The 25,471-nt window shown below is 37.3% G+C and overlaps 1 protein-coding gene across 1 annotated transcript; it reads right to left on the bottom strand.

Moving 5' to 3' along the window:
- Window positions 1–63: 63 nt before the first annotated feature.
- LOC129769442 (cysteine dioxygenase type 1) lies at window positions 64–20,158 on the bottom strand. Its single transcript, XM_055771724.1, has 4 exons — window positions 19,628–20,158; window positions 13,132–13,505; window positions 382–850; window positions 64–326 (listed from the first exon to the last, which is right to left on the bottom strand). The coding sequence occupies exons 2-3, from the start codon at window positions 13,404–13,406 to the stop codon at window positions 382–384; spliced, it is 744 nt and encodes a 247-aa protein (XP_055627699.1). The 5' UTR covers window positions 13,407–13,505; window positions 19,628–20,158; the 3' UTR covers window positions 64–326.
- Window positions 20,159–25,471: the final 5,313 nt, after the last annotated feature.

Genomic DNA, 25,471 nt, shown 5'->3' with positions numbered 1-25,471 from the left:
CTATCTAGAAATGGAAAAAGAAATCGCCAAGAAAATGACAGGAAACTAAAAAGAGATACAACGTCTATTGGACTAAAATATATTTGAATATCAATATGTATAGTCTCAAACAAAGGTAAAATATTTCTTACTTATTAGTTTTGAAATTCACAGCATGTGAATATTACTTGTAAAATATTAAAATATACTTTATTTTGCCTTAATTTCTAGTTATCAAAATATTTGGAGGCCGGAATGGTTCAACTTGTAAAATCTCACTTGTAGGAAGTATTTCTTTGTAAGTTTCTCACAGTTCGGAAGTTCATTGAGCATGGTGTATTTTGATTCTGTAAGAAAACGTATTATAAACTCGAGAACAACATGTTACTTGTTATTTATTACCTATTCTTGTGGTTCTCGTTTTCCGTATTTGCTCCAGAAGGTAACCTTGCACTTTGTACGTTTGCCGGTTTGTTTGTTGAAAATCGAGCACGTGTCAAATGGTGGGCAGTACAGATGCAGTGAGACCGCCACGTCCGAGTGGCTTGGATTTTCGACCCGATGCAAACCTAATGTATCGTTGATGTAACAAACTCCGTTGGTTTCCATAATTGAGCGGGAAATTTCTTCAAGTTCATTTCCATCATATTCATCCTTTAAAGAACTGTTATCGGTGCCGCTGGATATGGCATCATTTTCCGAAGCGTACTTCGGCCAAGCATACCGTATCTCAGTCAATTCTCCTTTGAGCATCTTCATGAAGCAGTGGGAGTCCGCATGATCGTGGATAGCCGAAGCGTGTCCTTCGTTCCAGCATAAGATCAACAGATTAAACTTTCCGTTGCCTGCATCGACCAGATTGCGAGTATATCTACGAATGAAGGGAACAGTTTTTAGTAATCAGCGTTGAGCCATAAACAACTCGATCGTTATCATTTGTCTCGTTTCGATAAATAATTTTTATCACATTCGTTGCGTTACATTGCACAATGGTCCAGGAGGTGCATTTAAGTGGAAATTAGCATTTAGAGCTCGACAGTTATCCTCTAGACAAAAACTGTCTTAGAGCCCCCGCACAATTTTTTTCAGCCGACAGTTTGATCGGATCGGCCTACTGATGCAAAAACCGACCCAACTGAATCGGTGTAATGTGCGCACATGCATATCTCTCCGTACTGATTAAGAAGCCGCCCGAACTATCGACCGACAAGTCAGTCTGCAGTCTGCGAGGGCTCTTAGACAAAGTTGTTACATAAGAGGTAAACATAGTTCGACAAAATTGTAGTCCCAGTTATTTGAGACAACTTTTGCCCCAGAAAGAATGACAAGCAAATGAAAAGAGCGTGTTTTCTGAGAATAAATAACAATAACTTTGAGTGAAGTTGAGATATTGACAAGTTCTGCATCTCAAAATGTTTGTATTAGTAATTTCTAAAAGTCTTTCGAGGACAATTTGTATGTAGATTTTTAAATATAAAAGTTAGAGCAAAAATCAGTTTTTTTCATGGTGACCCTGACGTAACTTAGAAAAAAGGCGCTATATCGGTTATTTCAAGAGATAGAAAAAAAACTTTGTACTACAAAGATGTCTAAAATAACTGGGACTACAATATTGTCGAACTATGTTTATATCTATCTATAAAGATAAGAAAGTTAATTTTTTTTTATTTTATCGACAATTTTGGTCACCCTATTTTTGATAACATAAAAATGAGCGCTCTATCATATGTAACAACTTTGTCTAAGACAGTTTTTGTCTAGAGAATAACTGTCGAGCTCTAAATGCTAATTTCCACTTAAATGCATCTCCTGGACCATTGTGCATTGTTGTGAAATCACATACAATAAAAAAGATAGCAATGTGCCCTCGTTTACAAATTGTTGTGAGTACTGAAATGAAATTTCAGTCTGGAGTGAATTTCAAACATGTCATTCATATAAATAATGACTGGAACGTAAGCAACTGAGATCATTCTACCATTTATATAAAAAATATACAGGCATGGCGTAACATTTCATTGATCATATGTTGTGACAACACTCGTCGAACTCATGCCTTGGCGTCAGTTATTTACAGCTATGTTTTTCAAAAAGGTATGCGTTTTTTAGTGTGACTGGCTGCATGATGCATTCACTTTATGAGGAATGCAGCTAGGCGAATTCGATAGAGAAAGAGAGTTAATATCTCTATGCACTGAGCAAACACTTCATTCTTTTAACCGGTTTCTATTATCGAATCCTTTTTCTTCCGTTTGCTTCCGCTTATAATGAGGGTGAAAAGGACGCTAGTTGCTTTGTTATCAACAGGCGATTCCGAGATAACTTCGTAACGAACAAAATTGTTTGTTGTTTTCATAGCGTGTTTCTAGTACCCCCAGCAGCCAGCTATCTGAGACTGATAATCGTCGTGTAGTTGTTTATTATTACCTTTATATGGTGTGAATACCACAAGTACACACTATCTTGAATTCATTAAATCGTATTTGTCTTCTTTTGAAAGTATGAGTAACAGAACGCAGTTAAAGGTACAATGCATGCATTAGGGTCAAATATTCATCAGTTGCCGGAAATCTGTTTATGTATAATTGTATAAATAGAACAATGCTTGTTTTATATTCAATGAATCCTATGGGTCTTCTTCTATAGAACTACACTCCCATCGATGATGGACATTCAAGTAGTCGGACAGGAATCAACAACAGATGGTCTTTGGACCCATACCGCCATGAGCTTATTGATTTATTAGATATCGATGTCATTCATAACGAAATGGAAAAGCATATGCTAGGCATAAACTTTTCCCCTCTTTAAAGCAATTCACGGATTTATCGCATGGGGAAGTCGTGGTCTTCAAAGCTTCAGCTAGTAATATTGACGATTTCGTAAGATCTAAATCGTCTTCCGTAGTGATCACTTGCCAATCAAAATTTCCATCACCATTGGGTCGAATTCTTCTGAATCTATAAACATGGCATATGACCTCACAAGACACATTGACTGGAAAAAATATGCGGACGCGATTACTCTAGCCATCAATTCCAGAGATGGTTTACCTCCATTGGAGGAGTATAACTTCCTTTCTCGTTTGATCTATGACAGCGCGGTTCGCGCTCAAACGAAACCCATCCCAGGTTCCACTCTTCGCCGAAGGCCTCCCAATCCATGGTGGGATAGCCAATGTTCCAAGCTTTATCAGGATAAATCGAACGCATTCAAAGCTTTTCGGAAACGTGGAACCATTGAAAATTTTCAGTCGTATTTGGACCTTGAAAATCAATTTAAAAACTTGATCAAAGGAAAAAAACGTGCTTATTGGCGAAATTTCGTGGAAGGTTTGTCACGAGAAACGTCAATCAAAAAATTATGGAAAGTGGCTCGAAACATGAGAAATCGCTCTTCAACGAATGAAAGCGAAGAATATTCACATCGATGGATTTTTAATTTTGCACGGAAGGTTTGTCCCGATTCCGCTCCCGTGCAAAAAATTGTTCGAGTTATACCACAAGATAGGTGCGATCTTGATTCCGGGTTTTCGATGGTAGAATTCTCTCTTGCACTCCTTTCTTGTAACAATTCGGCTCCGGGAACGGATAGAATTAAGTTCAACTTGTTGAAAAACCTCCCTGATGTGGCGAAACATCGCTTGTTGAATTTATTCAATCGGTTTCTGGAACATAATATTGTTCCGGATGATTGGAGACAAGTACGAGTTATAGCTATTCAAAAACCCGGAAAACCCGCGTCCGACTTCAATTCGTACCGCCCAATAGCAATGCTGTCTTGTATACGGAAATTGTTGGAGAAAATGATCTTGTTTCGCCTTGATCGATGGGTTGAAACGAATGGCTTACTCTCAGATACACAATATGGGTTCCGCAGGGGCAAGGGGACGAATGATTGTCTTGTGTTGCTTTCTTCAGAAATTCAAATGGCTTACGCCGAAAAAAAAACAAATGGCTTCAGTATTCTTGGACATAAAGGGGGCCTTTGATTCTGTTTCAATAGAGGTTTTGTCAGACAAATTACACTCTCGGGGTCTGCCGCCTCTATTGAATAATATGTTATATAATTTGCTTTGTGAGAAACATTTGAACTTTTCTCACGGAGATTCGGCAGTAAGTCGGGTCTCTTACATGGGCCTCCCCCAGGGCTCATGTTTAAGCCCCCTTTTGTACAACTTCTACGTAAGCGACATTGACAATTGCCTTACACAAAATTGCAGCCTAAGACAACTTGCAGATGATGGAGTGGTGTCTGTCGTTGGATCAAACGAATCCGACCTGCAAGAACCCTTACAAGATACATTGAACAATTTTTCAACCTGGGCCATTGGGCTAGGGATCGAATTCTCCACGGAGAAAACAGAGATGGTGGTTTTTTTTAGGAAGCATAAACCAGCAAAACCAAAGCTTCAACTTTTGGGTAAACCGATCACTCATGCTATGTCATTCAAGTATCTTGGGGTCTGGTTCGACTCCAAATGCACTTGGGGGGCCCATATTAGGTATCTGAGTAAAAAATGCCAACAAAAAATAAACTTTCTCCGTACAATTACCGGCACATGGTGGGGAGCCCATCCAGAAGATCTTATAATGTTGTATAGAACAACTATTCTCTCAGTGATGGAGTACGGCAGTTGCTGTTTTCAATCAGCTGCCAAAACACACTTCATTAAACTCGAGCGAATTCAGTATCTTTGTCTCCGTATTGCTCTGGGATGTATGCCCTCAACGCATACCATGAGTCTCGAGGTTTTGGCAGGCGTACTCCCACTAAAAGATCGCTTCAATTTATTATCTCTTCGGTTCCTCATCCGGTGTAAGGTTATGAACCCATTGGTGATCGGAAATTTTGAACAGCTGATCGAGCTAAATTTTCAATCTGGGTTCATGAGTCCATATCATGAATTCATCTCCATGCAGGTTGATCCTTCTTCGTATATTCCCAACCGTGTTTGTTTTCCTGACTACATCAATTCCTCTGCGCATATTGATCTGTCCATGAAGCAGGATATCCATGGAACATCAGATTATCTTCGATCGAGGATCGTTCCAACAATCTTCGATGCAAAGTATGGGGATATCAATTGTGATATGTTTTTTTCTCTGTATTATAGTGACTTTCAACGCTTCTGGCTGGTTCGTCACTTTTACCTTCCATTTTGGAAGAATGTCGGGAGTGAGAATTGAACTCGTTATCTTGAGCGTGAGAAGTATGGATGTTACCTCCACGCCAGATCGGCTCCGTGATAATATGTACTTTACTGATGGTTCCTCTATGAATGAGTCCACAGGATTTGGAGTGTTCAACGAATTTTTTAGCACCTCCCACAGTCTTCAGAATCCTTGCTCAGTGTATATTGCTGAATTGGCAGCGATACACTGGGCGCTGGACAGCGTCGCCTCACGACCTGTTGAACACTATTATACTTATGACAGACATACAGCTGTACTTGCGTTGTACTTCGAAAATTGTATGTCTGTCACCATGTACAGCGCTAGAACCATGCCAGCAACTCGGTACAATCGCTGTACCTGTACCGACCTATTTTACCGCTGTACATGGCTACAGTTGTACTGTGCGCAGCGCCATAGACGGTTAGTGGTGGGTAACATGAACAAACTAAATCGAAACATTTGGTATACATTCTTTTCATTGACTGTCTCTTGAGTTAATAACTCAGATTGGAAACCTATTTGTTGTGTTTGATAGTTTAGACGCTAAATAAAAATCTTTTTAATTGAAATATTGGTCAAAATACAATGCAATAAATTCAAATTTATGATTGTCAGTTTGACATGCGGTACAATGTACAACCAAAGTATGTGTGTCATGCTATCGTGGTACCTGTACAACGCTGTACACGTACAACGCTAGTACAGTTGTATGTCTGTCTATGGTATTACATTGTAACGGATAGTCTTAGCTCTGTCGAAGCTATCCGTTCAGTGAGGCCGGAAAAGCACTCGCCGTACTTCCTTGAGAGAATACGAGAAATTTTGAGTGCTTTATCCAGACGCTGTTATGTCATTACCTTTGTCTGGGTCCCTTCACATTGCTCGATTCCGGGTAATGAGAGGGCTGACTCATTAGCAAAGGTAGGTGCAATTGAAGGCGATATTTATCAGCGTCAAATTGCCTTCAATGAATTTTATTCTTTAGTCCGCAAAAATACCATAGTTAACTCGATTATCCCTAAGGTTAGCCTCAAACCATGGTTCAAAAGTCTGGACTTGAGTCGGGACTTTATTCGCACCTTCTCCCGACTCATGTCCAATCACTGTTCGTTAGATGCGCTACTCTTTCGTATTAATCTTGCCGACAACAATCTTTGTGTTTGTGGCCAAGGTTACCACGACATCGAGCACGTTGTTTGGTCGTGCGAGCTGTATCTTATCACCAGATCGAATTTAGAAGACACCCTTCGGGCCCGAGGAAGGCAGCCCATAGTGCCGGTGAGAGACGTGTTGGCTCGGTTAGACCTTGATTACATGTGCCAAATATATGTATTCCTTAAAGCTATCGATCTTCGTGTGTGATTGTCCTTATACCCTTAGTTTTTCCTTTTCCTTTTCCTTTTCCTTTGTGAGAGATCGGATCCCTTCTTAAGAATAAGATGAAATGTAAATACATATTAGATATAAGATAGGTTTAAGAATTGAGTGTGATGAGTGTGATTGAATGTGTGAGTGTGATCATTGTCAATATATCCTCATATCCCCTCCTTTTCCTGAAGAAAATATGTCACCCTTCTAAACTCGAGTCGACCGCGAGTAATCGGTTTCCTATATTATTAACATTAGAATTAAGGAAAAATGTATATATACTAGTAACAATACAGTAAGGAGTTCGGCTCCTTTAAACCTATGTAACTGAGCCTGTAAAAATAAACGATTTAAATAAAAAAAAAAGATTTATATTTCAATGTAGACACTTATGCCGTGATTCTAGCCAACCTGTTTACAATCCAATACTAATACACAGGGTGACGCATAAGTCACGCAACGCTATCTGAAGGGAAAAAATAACAATCGCGCTGCAACTATCGAGCGTGTTGGTTCCTAAGCGGTTCAGTTGTTGACTTTGTATCGTTTTTTATTCAAGAATAAAGATTTAGTATCGACATTTTTATACGATTTTTTTTGTGCAAATCGATTGCGTGACTTATGTGCCACACTGTAGTTGAAGTTGAAGTTGTTGGGGGAGAAGCAATTTTAAAGGCGGGATAGCAAAACATTTAGTGCGGATTGCGTTGGATTCCGTGTGAGAGGTAATGCATCATCTACACAGCGTTGCCCACGAACCCATGCTCCCGTCAATAGACTTATGACTCACCCGTTAAAAATAAACAAAAAACAACAAAAAAATATTTTATTCAATTCGCTTGTTTATCTGTTTCTAAGCTGTAGAAATAACTCATTAGTAAAATGTCCTAATGAAATAAGGTTTCAGTCTGAACGAAGAGAGGTTGCAGAGGTTAGGTCATAAATTTTTTAATAATGGTTAGTATTCTGTAAGCAGTCTGATACGTTAGTCACACTTTCACTAAACGTTCGACGTGATTTTTTTCAACCGATCCTGGTTAGGCTTTATGAAACTTGTCACATTATAGATGCTTTTATCACAGATAAGTTTTAACTCATTTCAGGTGGTGCTTTACTAGTGATTCCAAGAAATAATGGGTAAGTCATAAATTAGCGGAAATAAATGAAAACTTGTTTGGTAAAAAAGTTTTTTTTAGTTCAATTGTTTATTGCATTTTCATGAGTTCATACAATGTGCGTTTGAAGTATGAAACAATTAGTCAAACAGCGGCATAAGTAGTGAAAATGAATGAAAACTCGTAAAAGTGTTTTTTAATTCAATTGGTTATTGCATTTTCACAAGTCCATACAATTTGCGTTTGAGGTGTGAAACAATTCGACAAATAGCGGCCCTTTATCTTCAATCTTCCTCGAGATGCCCGGAACCTTTGTCATCCTGGTCTGGACAACTTTGAGATCCACTTTTTGGCACATCCGATGACTTCACAACTATTTTCGTACATCAACTTGGACAGTATGGCTCAATACACCACGATTAAGTTTGAGTACGTTTGGAGTCTTCTTTACGCATGAACCACTTCAGAACCAGAACAAAATATCTTCATCCATTTTTTTTGTCTGTATTATAATGACTTTCAACACTTTTTGGCTGGTTCGTCACTTTTACTTCCATTTTTGGAAGAATGTCGGGAGTGAGAATCGACCTTGACCTTGAGCGTGAGAGGTATGGATGTTACCACTACGCCAGATCGCCTCCAATCTTCATCCATAGGGGATTTGTGCTACAAAAGCAATCATTTTTGACAAACAGTTCTTCATGTAACTACCTCTGATCTCGGATGCTGTCCAAACATCCGAAAGATGAGCTCTCGGAGAAAACTCTGTTCATCGACCTTCATCCCAAACAAACAAAACAAAATTAGCACGAAAACGTCCACAAAAAGGAGAACAAAACCACACACAGCTACTTGTCTCTCTCTAGCGCGCATGGTGGAGAACGTGACATGAATTTAGTTCCGCTACTTATGACTCACCCGTTAACAAAAAACAAAAATTATAAAAGTTTGTGTCGAAGACACGACCGAATTGTTGATGTAGGACTACGCAATTACTCTATTCAATTCGCTTGTTCATCTGTTTCTAAACTGTAGAAATAACTCTTTTGTAGAATGTCCCTGAAAAGGAACCGATAGTTCGATTTGTTCTGTAAAAGCATTTGAAGACGGTTGATTGATGATAATTCCTTGGCCTGACGAGATCAATACACAAGCTGACCATATATCGCAGGGATGGCCACACGGTAGTCCGCGGTCTACCGGTCGCCCGCGTAGATATTTCTAGGCGCCCGCCAGCTGGTCTAGGATAGTATCACCTCCGAAAGCGATGGATTAAATATCCCTCCACATTTTGCCGTGGTCATTTTATAAGGTGTTTATGCTAACCTCAATAAAACATATTAGTTGTAAGAGTAGATATATCTCCCTTGAAGTTTTCGTTCCAATATTTTCTTTAAGATTGTTTGTTATTTAATATTAATACATCCAGATGTTCGACCATAATTAGTGATAGAGCAAATAATTGTCTCTAGAAACAATTTAAACAATATTTTATCCAGGCATATCATTTGTTGAATCACCAATTGGGAACATCCAGCATAAGGTTTCGAAAATAAATAAAAACTAAATTTTCGAAGAAATCTTCGCCTTTGAAGACAACGAAGGCGAGTTTTCATGAAGTATTGTTATTTTAATTTTAAACTCAAATTTTAATTTTAGTTTTAAGTAATGTGAACTAATTGTGCAGATTTGTGTTTCAAGAAATATAGTATAGTCATAAAAAGAACAACAGTGATGAATGAGAAATTATTAATTTCTAAAATAAAATATTGGGCCCTATTATGTAATTCTAGTTGAACAGAGTTTTGCTCGGTAGCTCTATATTGCTCTTATAGATACAGTCGGGTGAAAGTTGTCGGCATAATTTTTCGAGCTGTTTGGTTTGCTTATTGAATACGTGATGTTTTGCTTCAAGAAACATTTCGGTAACGTTTCCAAATATGCGATTCACCGACGCTCGAGAAAGAACTCGTTTCCATAAGATTATATTGATTTACAAAATGATAGTGATACTTATAGGGATCGAATTGACCATTCGATACAATTTACATAATAGGGGTTAATATTTGCGAGAGATAGTTCTTATACTTCTAGTTAATTGTGGAATAAAATAATCATCTTGGGTGTGTTTTCATGGAAAATAAATGCTTTGAATGTTCATAAATGACAACTTAAAATAAATCAACGATATTGATTGATGAAACTTTACAGAAAATAAAGTATTAACTATCAATTATTTAGCAACCGATAATTGTTTGCCTACTGAAAAACGTAATTCTATGTCAAAAAACAGTGTTTTATACATTCTACACTCATTTACATTTACATTCCAAAATTCTGTACACATCTGTACTTTATGATCTGTAATCTGTACCGTACAGAATTTGTAACTTCCTTTCAACCAAATGTTATTGTTACAATTCAAGAACAAACTTACATATGATCTAACCTGAATGCACAGACTCTTGAACTTAGTGCTGTGCCTAGTATAGTCTTAAGTTCTGTGAGTCGGTTGGAAAAATTCATAATTCGTGAACAAAAAGGGTTAAAAGTTATTTTTATTGAATCAATTGCGGAGATGAAGTTTGGTAGGTTTGCTGTTAGCTACGTTTTAGGATTTTTTTGCAATTCGTTCCAATCGCTCCAATCGTATTTGTTTCGATTTGGGCGACAATAAATAAGTCTCATACCGCCTTTACGTACTGTAGATCATCACACAAGGTATGACTTATGCTGCACTTGGAAATGTTCATTTCGACTGCTAGAGGCTCCTGTTTGCGACAAGAACTGCCCCGAACGCGTTCACGAACCGAATGGATGACATTGTGTTGCTCTCTCAGTACCTATCTTTCAAATCAGCTTGTTTTTTTGTATCGTTGTAGTGTACGAAACACACGAATCGTTCATTGATAGCTTTGAGCAGTTAGACTAATGGGCTCGCGAAACTTCGTGAGAGTGAAGGAGGGTCGTCACACTACACGACTGCACTGCCCATGTTTGCATAGGAGACGTAATCAACAACACCATTAGTGTTGGGAAAACTCTATTTTGTTGTTTTTTTTTGCCTACAAGCATAACCATGCAAATTTCCAATGAAATAATCTATCCAGTTGAAGGATATTATCGACAAAAAGAGAGCCTAGGAGATTTTGCGGATTAAAACATATTTGGAAAACGCTTGCGTCTATTTATGCGGACAATCAATCGTTTCAATAGACATTTGTTCGCATAGCTACACGTAATCCCCGGGTTTCTCTGTCTGTAGTGTTAGTATTTACATCTCCCATAATAGTCAAAACGTCTCCGTCGATAATTTCAGTTGTTGTCGGATAACATTAGATAGGTTTGGAAGAAATTCCAATAAACTAACCATCACATGAAGAAATTGAAGATTTTGACAAAAAAAACTACTGAAAGATAATTTGCTTTCATTCAAATTACCAGCTTCAGCTTCAAAAATCACAAAAAGGATTTTATAATTTCAAAAAATTTGGCTCTGATACCGAAAGATAAACATGACTATTGAATTAATTTGCCAGATACTCAAATAGATTAATTTTTTTAGATTAGTTGTATTAGATTAGCAAATAAAGAATTAAATATGAAATAAAAAAATATCGATGTGTTATATTGAACTTGGGTTAAGTATTCAAAATAGTTCGCAAAATAAACTGCTGAAAAAATTAAATAAACAGTTGAATTTGCAGTAAAATTTCTATACAACAGCTGTATTTAAATCGTAAATCTTCGTCTGGATACCATTTAGACTGAAGAAGTATTGTTTATATTGATAACGCATGAAAAAAATGGCCTGTTCATTTATGTAACTGATTATTATAAAAATAAGTAAATGAAACTGACTGGTTATTTAAAGTCTGATTTTTTTCTACTTACACCAACGTTATCTGTAAATGTTGAGTATGTTGATCATTCGATGTCGAATTTGATAAGTGATAATGCCAAGAACCAATATGATGTATATTTTACTACTGATTTGATTGTTCATTATCTACTTGAAAATATAAATGCAGAAATTTAAGTAATTACAACATAAAAAACGAAATTGCTTCTCTACGTTTACGCAGTGCAGTGAACAGAGAATAGTAACTATATAAGAAGCGTTTCAATTATTTTTTATATTCATCTATTAGGAAACGCTAAGTGATAAGATACTATTATGAAAGGCATGTTTGGACTATACAAAGAATGTGATTCAAATGTAGGTTTTGCTTATGGTACATAATACTGATAATTGTTGATTTTCGAGCGATATATAAACGCTGTATGGAGCTACGTCTGTTATGCGGACAAAGAGTGATTTTTCGGAAAGGTTTTTTCAAAATTGCTCAAATGTTTTCGAACAAAAAATGTTTGTTCGCATGTTGAACATACGTATTAAATTTTTACATTGTGTAGAATGCGTAACAGCGAAAAAGTCTTCTTCTTTTTTGGCTTTAAGAGGGTTTAAACTTTTCAGTTCATTCGCCTCTAGATAAGCGAAAAAGTCGATTTTGTTAATTTTGTCGCTTACGTCTCCTCTACAAACGTGGGCAGTGCAGTGTTACCGTGTTATTCCTCCGCTGGCAGCAGTCGCGATTTCGCTGACAGAACTTCTGGCTATACTAAGTTCTTCACAATTTTCTCGATGTAAAAATGTAACATGAATATAATTTGAAATCGATATATAACCAAGCGTTCCATACTGCCTAGTGCCAGTCTTTAGTAAAAGAGAGAATTCTGAACGAAAAGCTATTTATTCATACATATTTACTCGGACAGCAGTTGTGCAGAACGGAACGAGTGAACGAGTGTTCTAGAGATTGCCTCAGTTTGACATACAAGATTTGATTGTGTTTTATTAGGTCTATTGTTGTCATATTTATGTTCTTGATGCGGACAATGAGCGACTCATAAATTTTTCGTTTCGCCGTTTTGCGTTTTCCAAATCGGCAATTAGAAGCATGCAATATTTTGGAAGCACCTGTTCCGTTGAGAAGTTCAATCCATGATACCAGGCTCATTTATTCACGATTTTTATGTATAAAACAAAAGCTGATTGGAAGGAACATGGATATACAGTGCTAGTTACATATATCGAAAAATAGTCGGGTAGAATGTCATGATTCGTTTTCGTCAATTGAACGAGTGACATTAGAGGCGAATGAACTTCAAAGTTTAAAGCCTCTAAAAACAAAGAAAGAAAGAAAGAACGAGTGACACCCCGAAGGAAACCGTACAAATGTCGGCAGTCATCAGTTACCGAATCAGTAAATGATTTGTAAAACATTTAATCGTACATATCGATTCGTTATTCTCGTTGTAACTTGTTATGGAAAAAATAAACATCTTTAGATTTGCTGATGTTACAACAAATATGTTTTGACAATCATCGCAAGCGATTGTAGAAACAACCGACTAAATGATGATTAAAATTACGAGTAGTAAATAGCAGATCAAATATTGAACTCAAAACTGTATTCCAAACAACCTACCTGAATCGATCAAATTTGGCAAATCTTCGCCACTCCGCTGGGTTGGACTGGTAACTCAGCATCAAATGGTTAACGTATTCGATGTTAACGTGATTCGAGTCGAATGTCTTGTGTAATTCGCTGATAAGCTCGGCCAACGTTGCGCAGCTTGGCGCGTTTTTCAGTGGTTTTTCGATTCCAACGAATGTCTTGGTGAGTTCACGGAGGTACGTTTCCCGTTGCTGTTGTTCCACGGTGATGGTATTATTGTTTTCGACGGGCACCAGAGACGTCATCGTGAATCACTGTGGTATATGATGTTGTCGATGATGCGATGTGCGCGTTGTTCTTATTCTCGATCGCTGTGATGTTGGTAATGTTGGCGCTACTATACGCTGCGGAAAAGAAAGCATTGTCAGGCATTATCAAAACCAATTATTATTGTTGTTCAATTATTTGTTTCATTTTTTTTTGCATACGATGTTTCTGATAGTGTGATGATCGTCAAATGACGTTATGGTACAATCTTATGCCTACAAAAGAGTACTAATTATTTTCGATAGTTCTATATATAGTAAACGTGAGATGATACAATATATTCATTTTTCGACAATAATGATAATGCTATATCTGGGATTGTTCTGAGACATTAAATGATTCCCGATTCGACTACTTCCGTAAGTCTCTTCAATATGGAGTAATACCATCCGAGTTGAATTATTTTCCATCAGAGAACCTGATGGGATGAACAGCAACGCCATTTTTCGACCCGCATCTGTTGGGTGGGGGAGTTTGGGGAGAATTTTCTCAGAGAGGTCTGGTTCAGATAATTTTTCCATCAACACGAATAAACAATCAGGAGTACAACGAAGTACTTCAAAATCATATACTTTCGTTTTTGCACCGAAACCGTCGTAATGATTGGGTATTCCCACAGTATAACGCAGAAGTTCATAAAAGCCGGACGGTTATGACATGGTTTATGGAACAGGAACTACGGATTCTGATAAAGTCAGCTTATTTACCAGATCAAATCCAATCGAAAATTTATGGTGAGTGATCGTTCCAAGAGTAAATGCAGCTAACAAGCAGTAAATCAAAAGTTGAAGAGCCTCATCGAGCAGCACCCTTTACATGGAACAAGATACAAACTACAACATGTCGCTGCTTGGTCGTTGGTGTCATCATGATGTTGTTTCAAATCATAGAAACTTTCTCGGACTTTCAGGCTTTCTCAGTTCATTAGTTTCTAGCCTTGAAAAAGGCCAATTTGGAAAATTGAACTAAACTGAGGCTGAGTGCGTTGAGAGAAGTCATTTGCAAAGCCTCGCTGCGGCTGCTATCTGGTCTCTAGAAGGATGACTGATAAATCGTGAATGACTTTTTGACGAGTTTTTCCGATGGATTGATTTTCGTTAGTTCGCATTGTTTCCGGGTTCAAAGTGGCGTCAAAGTGTAGCGTATTTCAAGTCGGATCTGAAGAAGGTATTTTTGAGCGATGCAAGCTTCGCTCTACCGTGAAAATAGAAAGGTGAAAAGGCTAAGTGTTCTTTGGAAGCGTTGGAAATTTTGCTGAGAGATACTGAAAAACTACTTGGATATTCAGTAAGGTCAGTGTTTCAGTGCCGATCGCTTCGCGAAACGTTCGCGCCCCTCACTCAGTGAAAGGATTCATTCATCGGCCCTTGCCAGTGCTACCAAATGTTTATGTTGAAGTGTTTCATTCTTGTATTTTTATAATGTTTACTAGCTGACCCGGCAAGCTTCGTCCCGCCCAAAATTTGTTTTTGTTATCAATACCTTCAAACATTCACGTTTTCTTACTATGAGCAAGTTCATGGGTCCAATAATTGATTGATCTTCTAATCGACCCCGTTGAATTTACCTTTTACTATAAAATTTCTAGTATTTCTAACAAAACTCATCATTATAATATCAGATTATTTTCAGACACAATTCTCGTTCAAGATTTTTCAACCACTTGCAAATAACATGTTTCTCCGTTACATGGAATAAATATTTTATACAGAAAATATGAATAAAGACAGCCCTAAATCGGACAATTCTTTCGAGGTCTGCTCTTATCAATACATCCGGCGAGAACCTTTTTTTTTTGGTATAGATAGAAGAAGATATAGGAGTGCGTTTCATCACATTAAAATCCATTTCCAGTTTAGACCAAAGATCAATTTCGCTAGCGCAAAAATCAAATGAACTAACAGCACTTGTCACTATGTATTTATAGAACATATGGGAATTTAATTTTCCCCGGATTTTCCCTTTTTCCTTCGGAGTCTTCCGAAAATTTTCAATTGTCATGTTTGGTTGGAATATTTTTAGTTGAAATATGTGTAATATTTTTATGGGACCCCCTCTCCATTCCAGTTTGTATGACAGACAACCCTTAGAGAGCGGGAGGCGTTTCTAACCACCATAGAAAAATTTATTGTATCCTAAAACCTCCACATGCCACACTTGGTTTCGTTTGCTTGATTAATTCTCGAGTAATGCAGAAATTTGTGTTTAATTTGTATGGCAGCCCCCCCTTAGAGAGAGGAGTGTTTAATTTGTATGGCAGGGGGGAGGGGGTCTCAAACTATCACGAAAACCTTCCCCGGCCCCAAAAACCCCTACATACCAATTTTCATGTTGATCGGTTCAGTAGTTTCCGAGTCCATAAGAATCAGACAGACAGATCGACAGAAATCCATTTTTATATACATAGATTTCTCATCGTTCATCATTCCGGGGCCCTATGTTAACAATGCGGTCGTATCTTGGACACCACGCTTCTTTATTCTTTTTTTTTGCGGCCCACAGCACCATGTCTAGCTCGTGATTGTGGCCCCTCTGAAAATAAAGTTAAGTTTTTTCCAAACAATAGGATTTGTTCTGAAAAACAGACATTCATTTCTGCAATCACCTCCTCATTTGAATAAAATCGTTTCCCCGTCAGAAATGTCTTCAAATTGGGCAACAAATAGTAGTCTGAGGAAATGCAGTCTGGAGAATAGGCAGGAAGTGAAACGAGAAGCTACTAATTAAACATAACCTCGATACGCGCCAGTAGTGCCCTCTCTCTGGCTTTGCAAGGACTTTTCAAACGACCCTCGTATTTCCTTCAGACTTATATGATAACGATCGATCGAGCGTCGAGGAGGACGAAATCCTCCGACCTTGAGAAGGCGGATTTCGTGCGACCACCTTAATGATGCAAATAAAGAACAAATTTTTGAAAGGGGCATCGCTGACGAGCTCTGTTCGAAATATTGACGAAACTGCTGATACCATTGGCGGAAACAATCGTATTGGGACGATCGTTGGAAACGATCCACAATCACCGGGCAAATTTATTACAGAAAGCAGTCGATGTTTATGATATTAATGTTAATATTTTCAAACCCAGCAAACAATTCCAGGAGCGAGCGACTTCAATGTTGCAGATCCATTTACTAGGCTAGGTTTAACCGGAAATTCCAGGCAGAGATGCAAAACTAAATAGTTGTGCTGGAAACAGAGAGATGGTATTCGAATTCGACAAAAGAAGATAAATCACGATTAGCAACTTGACCGAGTGGACGTGGCAGCTGCCACCCAAAACGTTCCTCGGTTTTCTGCTTCTGTGCTTCAAAAAGCTGATGTTTGGACATAATTGCGCCTCTAAAATGTTTCAGGACATACGATTACTAACTCGCAGCACAGTAATCGTAATCGTGGTACACGGGAGTGCGGTTTTGTTAAAAGAGAAGACATCGACTATCATCGGAATGGATCAGTCCGAGCGAGGAAAAGGTAGGAGCTATAAAGTCATTTCTACAGTCGAATTCTATCAAGAAGCACGTGAGATCTTGGGAATTAAATCCCAGACTTGGCCACGTTTTAGACAGAGTTAAGTCACCAGATGTTTTCTGTCACAAGAATCTTTGTTTGCAATACAAAATCGTTCATCTATTCTCTCCTTGCAACACAAAATATCACACAATATCTTTTACCAATAGAATTATCCATATAAAAATAGACGAGCAAAAAAGGTTAACTTGTTCTTAATGACGCTGTAAACAAACTAAATGATGGATCGTGTTCAAAATTGACATTAAGACCACTGACAGTAGAACCAACTTAAAAAAAAAGAAAAAAAATCAGCGGGAAGATTTAAAACTACAAATTCTCGGTATGTATCTGAGAGAATGTATTTGCGAGTTTGGGGGTTTTTGCTTCTCACCGATCACCAGCCGTTGCAAGTGATCTTCGGACTACAATCTTTTCGCTTCAATATCTTATTCCAGGCACCAGTCGAGGACCAGTCGAATGGTTTATCCCATGTGACACGTTTTGAGACTCGCCCATATACTGTAGTAAAAATGGGGCCTTATAGTAGCGCTCCCAGTGGTAAAATATATAAGTTTTCGACATAATTTCGCCGTTAATAAACCGTTCTGCTCGTTTTATTTCAGAAATAACGGAAAAATTTCGAGCGCTTTTATTGATAGATCCAAAGGTGTTTGCATCAATTGATTGGAAATATTTTTATGCATTTATCACAATGAAGAAAATTATATATTTTTCTAAACTAACTATTGAATAATTTTAAAATATTAAGCGTTATCTAGACACGCTAAATCCCACGTTTAGATTGGTTCAATTTTTGTTTCCCAAGTTTTGCCAGCTAAAAGGAGCATGTAAAACAGCACCAATGTTTATTGGTTGTAGGTATGTAAGTTACAGCGGGAAATATGGGATCATTTCTTACTACGCATCGCAGTATAAGTTAAATTTAAACGTGTTTTTCTTGAAACCTTGTTTTTTTCATCTGCCAGCACATTTATCTCGGGAACCATATCACCGATTTGGCTGAAATGTGGCTACAATACGTAAAATAAGTATTACCTATCGTGTAGCGTATCAGCCTCAATTGGAATACGTCCAAATATTTTCGAGATAATGTTCCTTCAAAAAGGTCCCTACTTCCAGAAGGCTCTTAAGACTACCAGTGTCTTAAGACAATATTTTAACTCAAAAAAATTTCGAAAATACTTCTTGAAATAGAACTGGACGCAGAACATTCGAACACTTGATAGACCCAGGTCAGAGTACCCCTAAAGCCTACTCAAGATAGCCGAAAAGATGATGCAGATGATTCTCTTCCGGGTCACCTTTCCATGTCAATAAATTATTACAAGATACTAAAAACGAGCTTGGGGATTGCTTAACTTCAAACTATTAACGAACATTGAGACCTTCACATTGTTGTTCAATTCCATAAAAGGAATAAGAAAAATAGATTCAATGGCACGAATCTGACAATCTAGTTCAAATCATGGGTTAAGGGGTTCCAAGGGGTGCTTCTGGAACAATGGAAACCCCGAAAAGCTGATAACGATGTTTAGTCATAAAAGATTGCGCTATGCTCAGAGTAGTGTACATCCCGAAAGTTTTGGACAACCAAAACGAAGTTTACGATGATACGGATGTACGTGAATTTTAACAGATAATTTTATGGCCTCAGATTAGCGACTGAAAGTGATAAGACTTCACATCTGTATCTTCCACAGTGGAGAGCGAAATCGGTATTAATCACAGCTCGTGGAAATTGCCGGACCTATCTTGTCAAGATTTTTTTGTGAGGAAGTTTCTCGACTTTCACTGGCACTCAGTTCGCTTCCTATTGTTGCGTTTGCCATTCTGTAGACGAAACATTTAAATTAAGTATCAGCATATTACGTGTTATTGACATTACACTCGTTTCCAGTTGATTCTTCGAGCAAGATGAGAGTGTCAGGGTTCAATATTATGTATTTTGTTTAATATTTTCAATTTGTAAACAATCGATAATCAACAATCGAAAAATTGAAATTTATTAGAGCTTATACAGAAGAATTCTATAGTGAGGCTCATCAACATCATCATAAAGTGAATAGTCTCCAAAGTTTCATTTCAACTTAAACAAAGTACTAGGAACATTTATTATTGTTCCTATAAGAATACTTGTACATCTTAAGCAAAATTTTTTTAAAGATTTAACTTTGGATTATCATCTCAATCACAATATAAATAAAAAATAATTTGGCTTTAAATTTTATTTCAATGTTTACATGATGAAACATTTCAGCAAAAAAAAACTCAGGTGTTAAGGTGGGTCGGTGTAATGAACGGAGTTAGAACGAGTGTATGTATGAGAAACATATTTAGAAGAACCAATGTAATAAGTTGGGATTGAAAAATGCAACGTTCACACTCAAACTTCTTTGATTTGCTACTCCACACAGTGAAGTAACAAATATATCTTCAACATGGAATGCAAAGTTCATTCATCGATGCAAACTCTCCGAAATTTATCACTGAAACATACAATTCGATGTTGCGATAACAATTATGCGAAGTTAATTTTTTGTTCTATTTATGAACTTCAATGATTTTCATAATAGGTAATACGGTTGAAATAACGAACATGTCAGTGCAAAAATGGTCAGCAGATAAACAACATTCTTCAGAAGGCGAAACATCACTCTGTCATTACCTGTAGTTCTTCTGTTAGGGCTATAATTATCCGATTTCTTTTATGAGTATGCTTCGGACTGGTGTGCAAATTCTCCACAACACTATACCACCTGTTACAGTCTTACAGGTTGACAAATTGTTTTACAGCCAATATTATATCACACTGAAGCACACATCAAATTGATAACTTAACATAAATGGCTTGATCGTTTTGCTAAATTTAAATTGTTATCCTGTATTTACAAACAAATCAATTCAATTCTGTATTTCGTATTACTATTTATACACACTGACTAAAACGCAATCGATTATGATGTTTCTGGTTTAACGCTCGGCAAACGACTGACCAGACATAGCGACATGCAGAGAAAATTTAACATTTTTCGCACAATCAAATTAAATTCAGCACACATCTCTTGATCACTCTCAACGTTACTTCCCTTGTGTTCGCAATTACTTTTGTGTTCATTGACTATCAACAGGAGTTTCCAGTCGTCACTCCCTTATCAGTAAAAGTACAAGCCTCAACCAGCGCGCAACGTCAACAAGGACGCGATACAACAGAAGGCACGCGAACGTGAGCAAAAGAGGACCTACTGAGTGTGATTAAGCTCATCGGTGCACGCGACTTGGAATCATGCGCTAACGCAAACAACACAACTCGCATAGACAGCTGCCCGGGTTGTATGTATGTGTGGGATGAAATTATGTTTATGTTTTCCACCCATTATGAGAGACTGGAGTGAAGCGCTCTCCCCTGTTAATGCAAATGAGAGTAGGGAGGAGTTTATACCTGGCTAACAGATTGACATGTTGCCGTGTCTGCAGAACATATCCTGCACCGGGAAATACAAAAGCGGAGATATAATCGTAGTATATTAAAAAGATAACTAGTAAGTAAAAAATGATGAAATGAACCTGTAATCACAAAGGTATTATACTTATGACAGACATACAGCTGTACTTGCGTTGTACTTCGAAAATTGTATGTCTGTCACCATGTACAGCGCTAGAACCATGCAAGCAACTCGGTACAATCGCTGTACCTGTACCGACCTATTTTACCGCTGTACATGGCTACAGTTGTACTGTGCGCAGCGCCATAGACGATTAGTGGTGGGTAGCATGAACAAAACGAATCAAAACATTTGGTATACAATCTTTTCATTGACTTTCTCTTGAGTTAATAACTCAAGATTGGAAACATATTTGTTGTGTTCGATAGTTTAGACGCTTAATAAAAACCTTTTTCATTGAAATATTGGTGAAAATACAATGCAATAAATTCAAACTTCTGATTGTCAGTCTGACATGCGGTACAATGTACAACCAAAGTATGTGTGTCATGCTATCGTGGTACCTGTACAACGCTGTACACGTACAGCGCTAGTACAGTTGTATGTCTGTCCATGGTATTATATTGATAGAATCACTTCAATCGCACATCGTACTATTTTATTAGATATTTTCTGCTATAGAACCTATTTGAAGGTTTTATGTTGGGATATTTGTAGTGGAGAGTGGTCTTGAAATATCCCCATAAATTGTAAAGTATCTAAAATATTATTTTTTGACGACTTCAGCATTGAATTGTATGATTCTTTTACTATGCTCTCAATCAGTTGGCGTGGTTCATGAGACAAACACGGAGGCCAAATCATAAGTAGGGTAACACGGGGTGATTTGGACCACCCCTTTATCTCAAAAAGTACGACTCAACTTGGATTTTTTATAATGTTATCTTCTTTTATTGTTGAACCGTATGTACATGATTGCGTAGCGTACATTGATTGCCAAAAAATGTGAGTTTTCCGATCGTGGTTTTAAGGTTTTTCCCGCTGATGGGCAGGTGCGTTGTTGTTCGTGTTTTTCGTCACACATGATTTCCGACGCGCACTACAAATCACGTTCCATTCAAACCACTGCTGCTCGCAAACTACTATAGTGACAAAAACGTGTTTTCGTACGTTTATAGCAGACACTTCAAGCTACCGAACGCACTATTCGTTTTTCCTCCCACCCCTCTAGGGCGCCCGTCAGGCGCGCAGTCTCGTTATTTAATAGCCATACCTCGTATCATGGAGTGGTATAATAAATTTGTTTAAATAAGTTTATTTCTTTAGTATTTTAGCTTAATGTATATATTTATTCATTGCAGTGTAGATATAATATATTTAGATTTTCTTTATAATCAAAACCTAGGAAAAATTGTGGTTCGGTAATTCGGATATTAGCTTCCTGAACCTCTCTGTAGCTCTCCGATACCTCCTGCCGCAGTGCTTGAATTAAGTTATCAGAACTGGCCGAACCGCTAGTTTTTTTTATTAGAGATGTTGATGGTGCTGCTCCCGATTTCCTTTGACGAAATATTCCTCTCGGTTGCTACACACTTCGAGTCCAGCTTACCTTGTCCAAGTCACTAAGTTGGTTAGGAGAGCGGTATATGAAAACAGTACGGGAGAAAGTAGAAGGGGAAATATTTGCTTGAAGCGTGAGTGAGACAGACTGATCACGAGCGAGCTTAGGCACAAGCGATTGTGTTTTGTTTATAAACAAAACACAGTAGACTTCCAAGATAGCTAAATAGTGGTTTATGTTTGGTGAAAACTGCTCCGATGTGGGTTCGAACTCCGGTCGTCTGGATTATCATCCACCGGCTATCTCGGGCGGCTATCTGAAATTTAATTCAACAGCGGTTAAAACTTTCGAGTGCATCAGCATTTCATTGACATTTCAATATGATGTAATATGTTCTTTATAAGGATCTAATATGATTTACTGTTTCATGATTTTCTTCAGTACTGATTTACTACAGTACTGAATCGATTTCAATTATACGCTTATACGACACACAAACTGCATCAGCGTAATATACGCATATGATGCGGATTAAATATATTTTACGACAATGTACATCATAAAATTGATGTTTATTATATCGATATGCGATTTAATTTGATAATGGTATATAAAATCGAGTTTTTACATTTTATGCGATTTCAAAAATACACGATACATACTTTGATTGATATGATTGATATGGGCATCCTGCCCTTTATGATGTTTGATAGCTTTTATGGGGGCAGTGGCGTAGTGTAGGGGTGGGGGAGGGGGCGTTCCGCCCCGGATGTCACCCCTAGAGTGGTGACACCCATGACCATGACAAGTATATTATATTGAAGAAAAAACAAGATTGTGAATGAAGGTAACCGGTTATTACTTATGTTATTATCTAACAATTAAATTCACTATGGAAAAGTCCATGATATAACATCTTTCTTGGTTTTTTATGTTCATTATTTCGTCATACTACATCTTTAATTTCTGTCCTGTGGTGTAAATTCAAAGTCTCGAAAACGAGGGGGTTACGTTCGAAGTACAAGGTTTTGAGCGTTAATATATCTCTACCGAATGAACGAAGTTTTATTGAAATAACATTATAGATACAAGATCTATGAGAGATGTTTTTTTACTTATTGGCCATAAAAACTTGTTTCAATAGCTCGAAATTGTTTCGAAAGCAAACTATTTAAATCTTTATAAATAGCGATAGCTTCTTGAAATTTCATTTTAGTCTCGATTGGTCTGCGGTTGATAATTGATACATGATGCGTCGGCTGGCCAATCTCTGTCCGTTTTTCTTTTGCTCCCGTGATGAACGGACATGCAAAATCGTACAGTGTGTGACATTTTCAGAACTGTTTAATCTGTTTACTCGTTTTTCGCAGTTTCAACTGATTGCTGAGAAATGATCTGAGGCCTACAGGTGTGTTGTAAAATAAATTGTCGCAAACTCAATGGAGTGCTCATTATAATGCTGTGAAACCACCATAATCCGTACCTGCGGATAAATGGACCCGGAGTATTTTACCTGTCCGGAAGCATCTCAAGGCCGTAGTTGTGGGAGATCACAATACAATCGATCATCGGATGTATATGAAATAGAAGTTTTTTTCATTAAAAATACAAATTTATTGTTCTTGATGAGTTTATAATATTTACTAAGGATCATTGAAAGCTGTACATTTCTCCATTTTTATGAATTTATGAATAGCTCGCCAAAAAACCCTTGTTTTTTGAGCCAAATCAGTTTTGTAATAATTGAAGTGCTGCTCAATAACCGATCCACCGAAACTAGTGGCAACCGGAATAACTAGTTGATCCCAACTGAGTAACTCGACTATTCCTCTAGTAGGTCTTGCTGAGTGTAACATGGCATTGTCTTCAAGAAAAATATCTTTGTTTTGCCTTTTATGATATTCCGGTCGTAACGTTCACCATTAACAGTTTCACCGGTTTTCAAAAGGTCGTACAACATTACACCTCGCTGATCCCAGAAAACGCGCAACATTGTGTTCTATCCAAAGCGATCTGGCCTTGCCGTAGCCTTTACCGACACTCTATACAAATCAGAGGTGGGTTTTTCTAGTTTTTAGCAAAAAAAACATTGTGTCCGCGGGTTGTAGCCGCAAAATCCACAATTTTCAACAGAAAAAATTGCTGCATGAAACTTCTGAATTAGATATTTTATATTATTGATGTCAACATAAAAACATAAAAAATGACGATCGATATTACTTTCGACCTCCTACATCAGAATGTGTTACTATTAACATGTGAATTTCGGTTTCATATACATACACTTAATCATTCGTGTTAAGAAACCTAACCGTTCTAAATAGAAATAGAAACATTTCGATTTACTGTTAATCCACAAAATTTAAAAAAAATCAGAAAGAAAACGATTTTTTTATTCCTTGCCGATATTTTTAACCACTTCATCTATAAATACCAAGATAAAAATTTGTTCGTAAAATATTCCAAAACATGAGAGTTTAAGTTTAAGCTTTTGCGTTCATTCTATGTACAAAAAAAGTATTTTATTTGAAATGGAAAAAACGGCAATTGCTTTTCGGGCAACCAAATACTTTTATCAGGTCACATTAATGTTGCAAACAGTCTGGTTTATGGCATAAATTTATTTTGAATGATCAACAAAAACTGATAAAACTATGCAGTCAGATTTGACCAAGTACATACTACCATACCGACCAGATCGTTTTTCTGACAACCAGTAAATGGAAGGAATTTCAAATGAAATATTGGATAGTGAACCAAGTCACTCCGACTGAACACACCCTTCTTCAGTTGCACCGAGAAATGTTGCTATTCCAGGACCTATTATGGACTATTTTCCTATACATTCTTTCTCGCGCTTTCTCGCGTAATGTTGAATTTTGGGTTTCATGCAACTTGGCAGCTTTTCGAAGGGGACATCCGGCTCTTATCATTTCCACAAGGTCAGCTATTTTCGACCCATCATACTGCATGTGTTTCTGATCGATGTTGTTTCAATCAGCCCAATATAACAAGCGAAATTTGATGAGCGGAATAAGGAACAAATAGAAATATGGATACCCTTATTCCGGTCATGTTTATTTCGTGAGAACCGTACGAATTTGTAATTAAAAGACATGAAAACACTATCGAAGCAAAGTAATTCATCGTTCAGTTTCTATTCTTTTTTACGGTTTTTTATTCGTTTTCACTTTGTAAACTAATAACAATAATGATGAAGCTTGTTAGTCACTTTACTTAGGAAAATAACGCATATGGTGGATGACAGGGCGACGATCGATATTGGCTAAAATCTATATAATTAGTACTTATAGTATTTGTTGCCCAATGTTTCGAATAGTTGTAATTTTGCAAGCATACATAAACATACTTTATTAAAAGAAATCAGTTAGTTGGTTTTAAAAACAGTATTTGAAGTCAGGTGAACGGAATTAGGTACTGATTGGAACAAGGGAACTACACGGTATTTATTTACAAGAAATTGTAGAAAAAATAGAAAAAAATA

The sequence above is a fragment of the Toxorhynchites rutilus genome, chromosome 2 (assembly GCF_029784135.1).
Source record: "Toxorhynchites rutilus septentrionalis strain SRP chromosome 2, ASM2978413v1, whole genome shotgun sequence".
Lineage (NCBI taxonomy): Eukaryota > Metazoa > Arthropoda > Insecta > Diptera > Culicidae > Toxorhynchites > Toxorhynchites rutilus.
This window is presented reverse-complemented; position numbering and strand designations above follow the sequence as displayed.